The following is a 14588-nucleotide window of genomic DNA, read 5'->3' as shown; positions in this document are numbered from 1 at the left end:
GCTGAGTTCTGTTCACTCTGAACAATATTTTATGGTAAACAACACAGAGAGACCTCAGGAAGGTGATGCTGATTTCCATGCACATGTGGCCCAGCCCGGCTCTGCGGGTTCCCAGCTTTCTCTGTCCATTCCCGCACCAGGACACACTCAAATATTCCCACTTCTTAATGATCACGAACGTTCTCATTGGTGTCTTATATCCACTCTCCACACCTATTCCTGATCTCAAAATATCACTGCAAGAAATCCCTTCCCCTGCGCAAGAGGCACCTCCTCCAGCTACTCAGCATGCTCTAGGAGCAGCTCTTACCCACCCTCCAGGACATCTCACTTGTCCCTCCAGATCTGGTACAGAGCAGCGCAGGCCCTTACCACACCTGACAGGTAGCGATGGGAGACAGCCAAGCTGTTCCACTGCAATATTGCTTAATCTGCCAGTATTACAAGAACTACCACGCTGTCCTGAGCTCCTTCAACTGCAAAGGATTAAACTGGTTCATTCTCTTCTGTCCACGTATCCAGTAAGAGTTCCTAAACCCAAGAGGTGCGGAGGAAATGAACTCTCTTGAACTGTTGGAAAGGATCATAACACCCATGACAGGATAGGGAAAAAGCATTTCCCTGCCCACTTTGGGAAGAGACCTATGCCTGTAGCTATGTCAGCAACACATAGCCTGTCCACAGCACTGTCAGCCTCTTGAAACGCAGCCCTGCAACTACCAGCAACATCAAATCTACTAGTCGCTGGCAGGAAGCAAAGCAGGTGGTGCCACTACAGAAGACAGTGGCAACATCTCTGGGATATGCTCTTCAAAAGTGGCCTTTGTTATTCCAGCCATCCTATCACTGTCACGTAACATCAGTGACTCCTAGCTGACTAAGGCCAGGAGCATTGCTCCACAGAGAAAAGCTTCTGCAGGTGAATGCTGTGTCAGACTAGCTGCTTAATGTCATCCTTGCCCTTCGCCACTGGCAACAGCAAATCTACGTGCACAACGTCTACCTCACGTGGTACTTGGCACTGTCTGAGACTGGAAAACAGCACTCACAACATGAGTAATGATGCCTTAGCTTTGACCTCCGACTCTCCTAAATCTCACATGCTTGGTAGCTATCTCGTAACACTTAACAAAATACAAGAAAACTAAATCACAGCAAGCAGGCAAGTGACAAGCAATTAACTTATGCAAAACTCTACAGCTGTAACAGTTATCACACAAAAAAGGACAGCAAGCTGGTCAGGATGACCAAGGGCGCTGAACCTTGCACCAGCAAATGCAGAGCACCGGGTGCCGAGAGACACAGACCCAGTGCCACGTCACAGGGAAAGCACAGACGGAATCAGATCTCCTGCAGCATCACCCCTGCCTCATCCTGCCTCAGAAGTTTGATTTATAGGGCAGTGAAGCTCTTAAAACAGATTGCTTTACGTTCATGGCTAACAGGACAGAAACGCACCCATTAAGTAAATGAGTACGATTTGTGCAGGCTTCTGCAGAGAAGCACCTCTTCACAGAAACACAGGGAGGTGATCAAAGGCTCGCTCCTTGCTTCTTGTTCTTTCAGCAATTCAGTAGAGTTTGAAACATTCTTGCAGGTGAAAAATATTACCAGAAATGCAAATGCCTCTAGTATTTGGTTATAGTTGTTTAGCTGTTTTTACATATATAATTCAGGCATATTAACTGAAAATACAGGGCCTGACTATAAACCATGCAGAGCATTTTAGGGCACTGGTCTCCAGGTGGGAGCATGTCCCTCAGAAATGCCAGATGCAATACTAAAGTAGAGAAGCAAAGCTGCACCTGCGCTTCCCGGCTCTGCCAGGGCCATTAGCTTGGCCTCGGCTCCGGCACTGCTGGAGCCCGAGTGGAAAAGAGGCAAAAGCAGCAGCGCAGCGGGGTGAAGCGGAAGCAGCCAAGGCAGAAGGGAGGAGGCTTTGTGTTGTCTGAGTGATCAGAGTCTGAGATATCAGAGTCAGTGTGGGCACCATGGGGCTGAGTTGCTAACTTCACACCCCAGCTGCTTCTAACAATTGTCTGTCCGGTTTTGATCCGGATGGAGGTTAAGAACAACATTTACCAGCTAATTCCCCACTATCAATAATTTCCAGGCAACAACTCTAAAGGGACACAGTTTTGCTAAAAACAAACAATGCTAAGAGACATGACAAAATTCATTCCAAGTCAGAGCATTTCCAGTTTCCAAAACATCTCACAACCTCCATGGGTAAAGGAAAGTTTCAGGTTTGGACCAAACTTTTAGTCTTAACAGCTAATTTGCTTTGTAGGTTTTACAAACCAATAGTACGCAGAACACGAGAGTGCATTTGCGCCAACAGATACAGCACCACATTTCAACTTACACACCATTCACCTAGATCCAAGTTGGGCTGTGGATGACATTCAAAAGGGCACATTGCTGTGTTCTCTCTTGTGTGTTGCTGAACAGCAGCAACAACCAGCAACGGAGGAAAGCACACAGCGCTCTGATTTCCTGCAGTGTGTGAACTTTTGAACTGCAAGTACTTTACCTCCATCAATAGTCAGGACACAGGGAAGAGAAAAGGCAGCATCAGCTAAAAAAAATGCAAATGTAGCCATGTTAAGTGCTATGGCTGATGGCATTGCCCAGAAAACGCCTGATCAGAAAATTCCCTTTGTTTGACAGCGTACTTTCCTGGAGGGCTGCAGTGAGCCACATGCAGCCCAGTGCTCCATCGCGGAGGTGATTAGAAATGATAGGGCAGTAGCTCAGCTGTAATGTCCTCACTCCTGCCAAGCAAAGGATGCCAATTGCTGTTGGAAATAGCCCCTTTTGATGCCTTAAAGCCCTGGAAATGAAAGGCACTTTCCTGAAAGATCAGCCTCTGGTTGGCTTTCTGTCCCAACACCAAACATGCTCTGTGTACAGGTCCGGTTGCTGCCTACACAAATAGGAATGGACCTTGTGGGACCAGATTTCCTTTGCACACGCTTGCCTTTGCCCATCGTTCAGTACACACAAATGTCCACCCAGGCAGGATTTTCCTCATGCCCTAATGCAGCTCTTTGTCTAGTTGCCTGCAGCCTGGCTAATTCTGTATGCACAGGACTGCAAACTAGACCTTCTGTCAGCTCAGCTCACATGTTAAAATATTAGATAAAAACAAACACCAAGTTACAGGGATTCAGATCCACACAAGGGCATGCTTTCAATTCCTGGGGCGCTAGTATCACAATTTGGGGTCACGTCTGACTCTTCCAGCAAAGCATGTAAACTAGCGTGCCAATTCAATTACACTGGCTTATTAGGATTAGCAGACAGCAATCCTCTCTGCACTGACACAAAAGTTTCCTGCTTCACATTTTTTCTTTTCATGCACTGCTCCCACTTCAGACAGCAACGCACAAGTCCCTTGAACTGTGAGGATTAAGAGTGCAAAGCGGTGCTGATGCTCCCCGCTGCATCATGGGGTTCACCTGCACGGGATGAAACAGTTTCCCTAAGGGAAATTATCCTTCCCTGCAGATGCTGTGCTGGCTCCTGGCATTTTGCAGCCAGGGAGCTAACGGCGTTATCCTTCACAGGGCTGTGCGCGTACCCTATGGAGAGCAAGCCTCAGCTCATGCAGTTTGATGTGCTAAATCAGGGGCCTTGCCTGAGCTTTCAGCTGATAATCAAAAAAATCTATGGGGCTGATGTATAGCATTGCTCCCCAGAAGAAAGCAACAGCAGCCTGGGAAAACGTACCTGGGAGCTCGGCCCCGAGCTGCAGGCAGGCAACGTTAGAATTGTCAAAACATTCGAGCCCTGCTTCTGAAACCATACCCTATCTAACTGGCTAAATCTTGTGAACATAGCTTGTTTCATCCATATTTTCCTGCATATAAATTTGACAGGCAGAAACATTTATTTTGTCAGAGCACTAAAAGCCCCTGACGTTCAGTACTGATCTCTGGCACGCTGTAATTCGGCTCCCCCCTTCCGAGGTAACACTCTCCCTTTCCACTAAGGACCCTTCAGCAGAATGATGCAGGCGTCTCTTGGGTTTCCTAGAAACCTGCCTCCAGCAGCACAACATGTATCCTCACAATGGTGTTCTCCATTAGCTGTTCTCAGCCACAATATAAAATGTCCTGTGCCTACCCATTGGCTTTTAGAGACTGTAGCTGTGGCCATCTATGGAAATTCTGGGCACTTCCCAACTAGCCACCCACAGAACGAGCTTGCGGGGAGGAGGGTTTTCATGGAGCAAGAGAAAAGCAAACACTGGTGTGTGTGAAGAGCTGCGGTTGTTGAATATGTCAAGAAAGTAATGTTTGGACTGAGGAAAGCCAAACAGATGTAGCAGAGCTCTGCCAGGAAAGGATGGCTCTGTTACCCAGTTCATATCTTTTTTAAAACTCCTTGTGAACTTCGCCTCATTTCTGCTGTGGCTTGTTTAAACTCTTCAGACTAGCCCCACCATACCCTTCCTATCCCAAGCAGTGCCGGCACGAGTTACGTTCCCATTTTTATGAAATACAGTTAGAAATTAACTGACCACTATCCATATTGTTTTCACTCCAGACCAAAGACATCACCCCACAGTGATGGCCGCAAACACAGATCGGAGATATCTGGGCAGGGCTTCCTTCATTTCTGACTCACCTATTTTGAAAACGTGGATACAGTTTACACTTTTAATAATTTTTTATTTGTTAAGTATAATCCATCTTACAATAACGGTTATTCCCCTTCCCTGGGGCATCTCAAAACAAATAAAAGGGGAAAAATTAATACCTTGCTTAGAACCCAGAATATATTTTGGTCAGAAATGCTGCTGTGGTACCATATAGCTCTAACCTGCATTTTCCAGTTGGGTAAGACCCCTGCCATGCATTTTGGTACCTTCCTGCAGGGAGGTGCACCCACTGGGAGACATTGCTCAGAGCGAAATGCAGAAATTTCTTACCTTGCAAATAGCCACAGTGTGAGCAGCAACATAACTCAGGGACCCTTAGCAGGTACCCAAACTTTCTGCATTACTGTGCCATTACGTTCTCTGGGTACTGATGTTGAATAAGAAACACGGCACTTTACATAAATACCCAGGTCTGTTCCCCACTGCGATGGCGGAAGTACGTTAGCAGTTACACTTCTCTATTTGCATCTAAAACTACAATAAAATTACAAGCCAATAAAGTGTTCTGAAAGTGTTGGTGAATAACCACAATTAATAAAAATTTTCATTAATGAAATATTTCAGCTCAAAAAATATTTCATTTCATTTTTGAACAATTTGTAAGTCTTCAGAGTTTTTAATAAAGCTTAAATAAATATAAAAATAAGTGATTGTAGAAGAATGTTAGGTTTATAAGTAGAGAAATAAAACATCTTTATTTTTCCTCTCACATTTGACCAAAATGAGCATGAGTTTATAACTTACTTTGGTTGATCTTGGTCTGCTTTTTTATGGATAAGTTTTTCCTCAAAAAATGTTTACAACCCTAACTGATTCCTGTTTACATATTTGGTGACATTAACCACTGCAAAACTGGGAATTGGCCAAACCTCTGCTAAGTAATAAGTTCCAAGCTTTTCACATCTATAGTGTTAAATATTTTCAGTTGCAAAAATCCAAGTGCTTCCTAGTGCCTATTGCAAACATCAAATATCCAGTAATTCACACTGGAAGAGCTGATGATGATAAAGGTTGGAGGATTACCAAGGCTGGAAGTTAAAAGTTGGAAAATATTTTCTGTTTTACCCTTTTGGATTATTGTGGAACAAAGAGAAACTTGAAAGCACTGCAGCCTACTGGCATACAAAGCTGAAGTCTCTAATGACCTCTTTTGTGGTGGGATTTCATGGCTCTGCATGGATGTGCTGCACTTTGAGTGGCACATAGTACCCATACCCAAGGGCAGGAAATAAGCACACATGTATGCTAATGCAGCATAACATATAACACACAATAATAATATATTTTCCTCCATCCATTTTTCTTTATTCCAAACCTCCAAGCTGGGTCTGACTACAGCATTTCAGGCAGGCGCTGTGTGCCTGTGGGAAGCAATCAAGGACACACATAGCTTATTTTAATTTAATCAGTGCTATCCACTCTTAAGACCAGCTATTTGAGATCCCTCTGCCTTGCTGCCAGGAGTTTTACTTATTGGGAAGCACGCAGGAAATAAAGCAAGAGGCAAGGGAAGAAATTTAGAGCTAGTAACTGCACAGGAGCTAAAGAAATTTTGGCTGAAAGACGGGGGAGTGGGGAATGGAATCAGTCACAAGTCTGTAAGTCCTACCCACCTCTAAGCACACCCCACTCCCATGTGAGCTCTGGCACAGGGCTGCTGAGGACACGGCAAAGCAGGGTGCAAACAGCTCCTGCACTTCTGTGCCACCCATCACAGGCACGTCCCAGCCATGTGGCCGGGATGTTTGGCTACTGCGACACTGAGCAGCCTCCCACACACCTCTGCATTTCAGAGAAACCAAAGTGTTTCATGCAAAGTGGCATATTCTGACAAACGCTTATTGGTCATCACAATTTTTCCAAATTGCTTCTGATTGAGTGCTTACATCAAACAGTTTTGTTGCTGAGTGCTGTTCTGTACACCTGTTACAAAGACAATTCCCTAGAAAAAACTGCCTGTCAAACCCTCAGTTTTCAGCACAGGCAGCCGACCATGTACCTGACCTGCCAGACTGTATCAGATGATGATCAGAAAAGACTAGGGAGAGAAAATGAGATGTTAGCGCCATGTATTGGCTCTTAGGCACAGCCAGGAGAAACCAATTCAGCCATTTCTTCCATTCACTCAAGCACCTGCAGGCTCAGGTCTCTGACCGGGGGAAGGATGCTCTCCTTGCTCGAGAAGGAAAATGGGTGGGGAACTGAGATCTTCTCTCTATTAACAAAATACCCATGACACAGGGCTATACAGTCAGGGTCTTTAGGACACACACATTCGTTCACAACAGTGGGAGGCTGTCAAGTTTCTTTGAGGAGCAGAAGCAAGAGAAGGGCAACTTTCAAAGCTTTTCTTTCTGCCAAACCTGAACAGATTTTTGAGGGATAAAGGCAAGGCTGTTGCTCCTCCTGGATGAATTTCAAAGCCCTATCGAGAATAAAGCTGCTGTAAACAGCTTAAAAAAAGTTATTTTGTAACAGTACGTGCTGGGCAAAGTAAACACCAGGGCAGCCCCCCTGCCCAAATCTATCATCTCCATTCTGCAGCTGTAGGTCTAGGGCTGAACAGGACCGATTCCTTGAAACACTACTGAACCACTTTTTCTCCTTTTGAGCAGAGAAGCAGATTGATCTAGCGCAGGGAACTGAAAGGGCACAGCCATGACCGGCAATCTCAGGAGCTCAGGTCAGTCAGATATTCTTATTAAGACTGACAAGTCAAGCAATGTTGAGTGGTTTCCTGGTGAGTAAAACACTTGAAAATACAGTTGGTCAGATGCAAAATACTTTTGGACAATGCTTTTGGACAATAAGCCATTTCAAAGCAAACTTTCCTTCAAAACGAAGTCTAGAAATTGGTCACTATAAAAATGGCACAACTGACATTTTAAGCAAAGTGAATTCCTGCTGTTAGCTCTTGCAAAATTAAACAACTGTGCCAGGCTCCTCTTGACAGTTTAGGTTTGGGTGGTCTTGGATCAAAATACAGTTACTCACATTCAAGATTCCCAGCTGAAAGTGGTGCTGCTTTCTGCTGGTGCACTCAAGGTAAGAGCTGGGACCTGTAGCTCTAAGGCCAACCAGATTCAGGTATTGAGAAATATTTGAGCTATATTTCACTTTCACTTGGGGGCAGGCGGGGAGGGAAGGGTAGAGAAAAGAAAGAGCAAACATAGCTCATCCCTTACTCCTTGATTTTCCTTTCCTACTGTAATTGAATTTGCCCACAAATGGCAGTGTAACCATCCCCACTACACACCACTGCGGAGGTACAGAAAGCAGTCAAAACAAGAAATTCCCCCTGCTTTAGCAATCTGCTAATCTGAACGTTTCCATGACGAATATGGAAATGGCTGATGCTAGCCACGAATTTGGTCATAATTGGCTGCAGGTTTTAAAAACACATGAAGAATCTCTATTTCTGCAGCTAGTTGAAACCAGAGATGCATTTGTGTGCGCATTATCTGCTGTGCTGGCCCTCTGCCTTTTAGTGTTGTTGTGTTGGGTCCCCCCCCGCCCCCAACTCATTTATTGTTTTATTGCTTATGTTTGCTGGAGGATATACATGCAACTTCAAATTCTCAAGTCCATCTTAATCTTGTATCTAAGCGGTAACTGCTAACGTACTAAGAGAGGATCAAGCACTCCTCTCAGCTTCGTTGGCGTTTGGTCCGTACTGAGCTCTTAATGTTTCTTCCTGTTCCCAGTACCCCCAAGCCCTTACATCTTTAGGGTTTTTAAAGTGACAGTAATCCTAGAGCCAGACGGTGGATGAGGTTGGAAGGCACCTTAGAAGATTGTCTCAATCAATCCCCTCCTTAAGGCAGGGTTAACTACAGCAGGTTGCTCAGGACTGTGACCAGTTGCATTTTGAGTATCTCCAACGATGGAGACTCCACAGTCCTTCTGGGCAGCCTGTCCCAGTCATCCTCACATTAAATTTTTTTTCTTATGTTTGAGGGGAATTTCTTGTGTTTCAATTTGTGCCCATTGCCCCTTGTCCTGTCACCGGGCACCACTGAGAAAAGTCTGGCTCCATCACCTCTACTCCCCTCCATCAGGTATTTACACACACTGATAAGATCCCCTGAGCCCTCTCTGCTGCAGGCTGGACAGTCCCAGCTCTCTCAACCTCTCCCTGTATGTCAGATGCTCCAATCACTTAATACTCCTTGTGGCCCCTCAGTGGACTCAGTCCAGTAAGTCCCCATCTCTTCTATACTGGGGAGCCCAGCACCGGACATGGTACTGTGGCTGTCTCACCAGTGCTGGGCAGAGGAGAAGCATCCCCTCCCTTGACCTGCTGGACATGATCTGCCTAATGCAGCCCAGGAGGCTGCTGGCTGCCTTTGCTGCAGGGACACATTGCTGGCTCGCAGTCAGCTTGTCTCCCAGGACCTCAGCTAGGCTCCACCAGGACCCCAGGAACGCTGCGCAGCTTTGCTGGTCTGAGATACAAGCGAAGCAAACGTGGTAGCAAGAGGTATTATCATTTACTAGGCCAACTCAGAATACTGGAAAATGCAGACAAGAATCCCAACAGTGAATGACGTTAAAATGCCATCAATTGAGATCAGAGGAAATAATTTCTAATGAAACGTACAAACAATCTGTGGAACTGCCCTGAGCCACTACCGAAGCAAACGGCACAAATGTCATAGACTATCCAGGGATGCTCCAGCGAACAGGGAAAGCTTCTGCAGCTTTACTGGTAGGATTGCAAATCTAACAGGTAGAAATCTTTATCGCACAGGACAGGGCGCGTGGGTCATAACCTGCCTAGACAAAATGCCCAATTATATTGGATTAATTTTTCACATTCAAGCCAAACAAATGATCTCCTCCTCTACAAACCCACAACACTCCTAGAGAAAAGGTCTTGCACTTGATGGACCACTGCTCTCAAATTTAAGGCAATTTCTGTGCTACTCCTGCCAGGATTCAGGCTTCCCATTTTCATTAAAACAAGGAATTACATCCTGTACTCTTGAACAGTGCTACAATATATCCTCCAGCATTGCTGCTCACAGCTGGAATAACTGAACCAGCCACGAGTCCCGCTGCCAGCACCCCGGACCCAGTCACGAGCAGGGTCCAAGAGGGAGCAGTGCAAGCGGAGCCGTGTCCTGCACTGAAGCTAGAAGGGTTCAGCACGGGCCAACTTGAGCCACTCTGCCAGGATCCACCACGTGCTTACTGATATTAACCAGCCTCTGGAAAATCCTCACTTTAGACATGACCTGTTTATTTTACCTATTCTTAAAACAATATACGTGCATGGTTTTTGCTTTTAGTTTATTACACTAAAGATACATAGCTTCAGATACATGTGTGAGCTGATTAGCCAGAAAAGGCTATACAAATTGTCTTCAAACTACTTGGAAGAGCACATATTTACCAAGACAAGAGTGTATTTGCAGAGGTGTGGATCTAGCCCTGTTACAACTATTTCTTCAAGCCCTTGTTTTAGCAGCAGTATTTAACTCCTACATAAATCCTGAAATATTCAAATAAACACACAGATAAATATAATAAATAATAGTAGATGATAATCTAATAATAAAATAGATAATAAACACTTTACTCAATAAAAGATAGACACAGCAATATTAAACGGAGCAGTTATACCTGGGCATCGTTAGCAAGGTGCTCTCTGGCAGAGAAGGCAACCCCCACAGCGGGCTGCATCAACAAGCATGCAGCCAGCACTGGGACGAGTGATCCTTTCCCTCTGCTCAGCACTTGTGCGAGCACATCCAGAGTGCCGTGGCCAGTTTTGGGCTCCCCAGCACAAGACAGACATGGATACACCACAGCATGGTCCAGCAGAGGCCACCAGGATGGTTGGGGGCTGGAGGAAATGCTGAGGGAACAGGTGGGCAACACTAAGGAATCCATCATGTAGTGGTGATTGACTTCTACTAGCTATTTAGCTCACAGACAAAGAACAATTTCAGATTGTATTCAAGCCCAGAACATATTAGTGTTTCATTGCTGACAAGGTGAAGCGCTCACAGTTAGTGTAAAACACACCAAGAAGCCCACAGGCACAGGTGGCAAACATGCTTTCGCCACTCCTGTTTGGAGATCTGGGGGATCCTCTGGGCATCAGTCTAGAAGATCATCTGCAACTGGCTGAAGTCAGCTGAAACCAGCAGCGTTGTTGTGTAATGCTCTCTCCTGCCAGGTAAATAGTGACTAAAAGGTGTGAAATTCTGTACTGGCTTTGAAAATAGCCAAGAAAATCAAAGGAATTTCTTCCAACTTGCTCTCTCCAACTGGGTGTCCCTACTAACCAGCAACACCACATGGATAACGCATCAGAGCCAAGAGGAAATAACTCTGGGAACACAAGTTTTGATAAATATAGCTGAACAACCACTGCCAGCAGGCATCAGCAAGATTGAATCCCACTATAAATGTTCAGATGTGTGACCAGATGCTGGATTTTTACTGCTCATGAACTCCAACAAAAAGCAATTTCTTCCATCCACTAGAGATTTGAGCCAATCACAAGACAACAAAGTAGTAGAGAACAGATAAATTCAGCCAAAAATTATCTACATTTATTGGAAATCAGATCCAGCTCCCAGGTTTCTGGTAGGTAGATAAGATACCCCTTGGTGTCACCATGCCCAGCAGATCACGTTCAGCTCTCGTGTACCTCACAACAGCTTCAAGTGTGACTCAATGCTTAGACAATTATACAGTTATGCTAGCATTTTAAATAATATCATACACATCCTAGATGATCGTACAATTATGGTTGCATTGTAACAAGACAGAAAGGTGAACTGTAAACCACGTACACACACTGTAATGTAAAATTTTACACTACCTTACCTGTCTTGTACCAGGAACACAGAATTTTACACTTGGTCACAAACTTGCCACAATCAAATCCCCTGCACAGCCCTTCCCCATTTCTCTTTAGAGTGATTACTTGATGTTTGATATTTCCTAAGAAAATTTTTAATTTAAACTGCTAGAAAATCCATACCAATTTGCAATTCAAAAGTATATATATGAACTGAGTAACGGATCCAGTGGAAATAGAGACCTACCCTAGAAATACTGAGAGACTCTTAAATGCAAAGGTTCTGGCAGGGAATATTTCCAAATAGCAGAAAGACTTGCCCAAGTTACAGAGTCTTTCTTTTTGTTTTCTCAAGAATACTCATTCTGTGTTGTATGGACGTGCCCCTGACAGTGCTTTCAACTTTCTACTCAGCAGCACCCTGGAATTTTTGAATTAACCCTGAAGGAAACTGAGCGAAGCTCAAGCAAACACTACACAAACCAGACCTGAAAAATCAGCATTTCACAGCCAATATTTATGGATTTAAGGATTAAAATCCCTGGGGTCGCTGCTTGCTTTCTCATTTTTCATGAGCTTCTCCTCCTCCTCTTCTTTATGAAAACATCCTAATTTTTTTTTCCCTTCATGATAATCTTTATAGAACACACATCATTAGTACTGCACACTTGGTGTTGGATTACTGAAAATGCAACACTGCCCTAACAATACTTTCTGAGAAAGAAACCACAAGGTACTGGGAAGAATTTCCTGTGTATCTACATTTTATTCCCTCCTCAAAGGGTTTACAAAGCATGGGATTTGGGAATAAACAGGTCTCTTCTGCAAGTGCTCTGCATATGGAGCCACTGAATTTCTCCTCCTCGCACACGCCTGTACAAAGGATTACAATATTTCAGATGCTTTTCACCCCCTAAGCCCCTCCACAGCAATTTCCTCATGCCCACACGTTTCCTCCACCACCTCGCATCCTACTCTCCTCTGCAAATTACACCTCACATAAACATTTCTAGGTTACTTGCAAGTGGCACGTGTTCATTTTCTCCTCCCTTCCTAATATAAATTTCTCTCCTAGCAAATATACAGAAGGAACAGGAAAAGCAAAACAGGAGGTCTTACCTTTTGACGGTCTTCTTTGTTTCGTTTGTAGAGAAGAGAATGTACCCATTACAGCACCCATTGCAAAAGCTACTTGTGAGTTTTTTGGAGAGGATTTATTTTGGATGGGGTTTTTTTTGATTCTTCTCACCCCACCCCCCACTGCCAGTGAACAAAATCTATGTGAAATGCCCCCAAGAACAAAACAAAACAGAGGAAGTCAAGAGAAGAAAGAAAAGAAGAAAGGAGGAGGGAAAAAGCAAAGCACTGCAGCTCAGCGTTCAGCAAGCGTTAAGCTTTGAGGGTGTTTTTTTTTTTTTTAAGTCAACACACATGCACTGACTCACAGCCGGCTGCACTGTTATTATTCAAAACAGCTCCCCATCAAAATTTAAATGCTAGGTAGATTCCCTCAGACCAGAGCTGGCAGCAGATGCATCAAAATATTTACTGGAGCACAGCCACATAAACACACAGGCTAATTCTTCCTCCCGTTCCCTTATGGCTCCAACCAGCAGCCTGTAGGTCTAGCGAGGGAGCGTCAGTGCATCTCTTCCAGTAAATACTAAACTGGAGTCCTGTAGACATGCTGAGGGTCTCGTGGGAGGCCAGGGCTTTGGGCTGGGTACCAATTCGGAATGAATGGAAATCTTCTGAGTGGGAAACGATAGTGAGCAACGCATCAAAGCCCCAGCTGCGCGGACTGCATGCTCCTGCTAATTAAGAGTCTGACAGAAAGGTGGGAAGCAGCAATCTCTAACAGTCTTCTCAAGCAGAAAAGTCAATGGAAAATAAGTAAGTGCAACGGGGGAAACCAGAAAATTTCACCACAATCCTTTTCCTTCACATCCTTTCTTACTCACCAGAAGCATGTGCAAGACAGTTGTTAATAACTTATTTTTCTGCAAAGTATGTATGTATGTGCACATCCTTTTTAAGAACATTAAAAAAACAAACTGTTGAAACAAAATTCTGCAAACGTCAGGTGGGTCAAAGGAGGTGGACAATTCCTGGCATTTTGTTCAGTTCTTTCATATTTCAAAAAATCAGCTACACATCTTGTTATTTTTTCTCAGAAAGTGGGATAGCAAGTGCTCAGGTACAGAGTTAAATATACCAAGGCAGCCATCAGAACCAGAATTAATTTGCTATTTGCACATGGTGACTGAGATTAAGGCAGCATCTGTGCAAATGCTGTATTTGTCTGAAGAAATTCATTCCTACACCAGAGACCAAAGCACCTTGTCTCAACAAGTTTCCCCAGCTTTCCTCTAACTTTGGGGTAAAGATTTAGTCAAACACAGATCCCAGAGCCCCCAGGATCAGAAGCTGCACAGCATCGGTGTCCCTGGAGGTAAAGCCCCATGTTACCTTCTGCTCACACGCTGCCAGCAATGCTATCTTTGCATGCACAGGTGTATTTGCATCCCTTGTGTATACCAGCAAAGAGCAGCAAAGAGCTTTCAATTAGTCGCTAGTTGCAAAAGGCATGACACAAAATGCTTTTTTTTTTTCCTTGCTTTTTTTTCTTGTTTTACAACTCAAAATACAGCAATTAAACTTTTTCTGAGCAATGTCTGAGGTAAGGTCCTGTTTAGATGCCAAAATCCTGAACTGAAATGTATCATTTTGCAGGCAGGTGCAAAGTGCCCAGGACCTGGGGCACACAGTGCTGCCGTTGCCATCGTGGGGGAGCCTGTCCTAGCTTGTACAACACCTCTGTCCCCCCCAAATTCCTCCCCCAGGCTGGCCCATGGCTGTGGTCCTGCAGCCTGTGGGCTAATAGGCTTCTCCAGCCACCTGGATCCAGATGGGGGTCCCTCAGACTAAGGTGATCTCCACAAGGCACTGAAAAGCTATATGAGATTCTTAAGCTCCTTTTTATTTAAATATTTATATTTATATTTATATTTATGAATATTTTATTTGTGTTTACACAGTAAAATATTAGATAGGCTACAGCACACGTGGAAAACCACTGCTCTTGGTATTTGTGCACACAACAAAGGC

At 44.5% G+C, this 14588-nt stretch overlaps 1 protein-coding gene across 5 annotated transcripts in view; it reads right to left on the bottom strand.

The window, feature by feature from the left end:
* KCNIP1 (potassium voltage-gated channel interacting protein 1) overlaps positions 1-12969 on the bottom strand; it is a 294312-nt gene extending 281343 nt beyond the window's left edge. For 4 of the 5 annotated variants that reach the window (XM_075510012.1, XM_075510013.1, XM_075510014.1 and 1 more), the window contains exon 1: positions 12600-12875. Coding sequence is in view for 1 of the 5 variants with exons in the window: in XM_075510009.1 (XP_075366124.1) it covers positions 12600-12660 (61 nt within the window). In the remaining 4 variants the exon portion in view is untranslated. Of the gene's footprint in view, positions 1-12599; positions 12876-12925 lie in introns of those variants that run through there. The other variant, XM_075510018.1, reaches the window with a different exon arrangement.
* Positions 12970-14588: the final 1619 nt, after the last annotated feature.

The sequence above is a fragment of the Mycteria americana genome, chromosome 8, assembly GCF_035582795.1.
Source record: "Mycteria americana isolate JAX WOST 10 ecotype Jacksonville Zoo and Gardens chromosome 8, USCA_MyAme_1.0, whole genome shotgun sequence".
NCBI lineage: Eukaryota > Metazoa > Chordata > Aves > Ciconiiformes > Ciconiidae > Mycteria > Mycteria americana.
The sequence above is the reverse complement of the archived record's forward strand: the minus strand, read 5'-3'. Positions and strand labels throughout refer to the sequence as shown.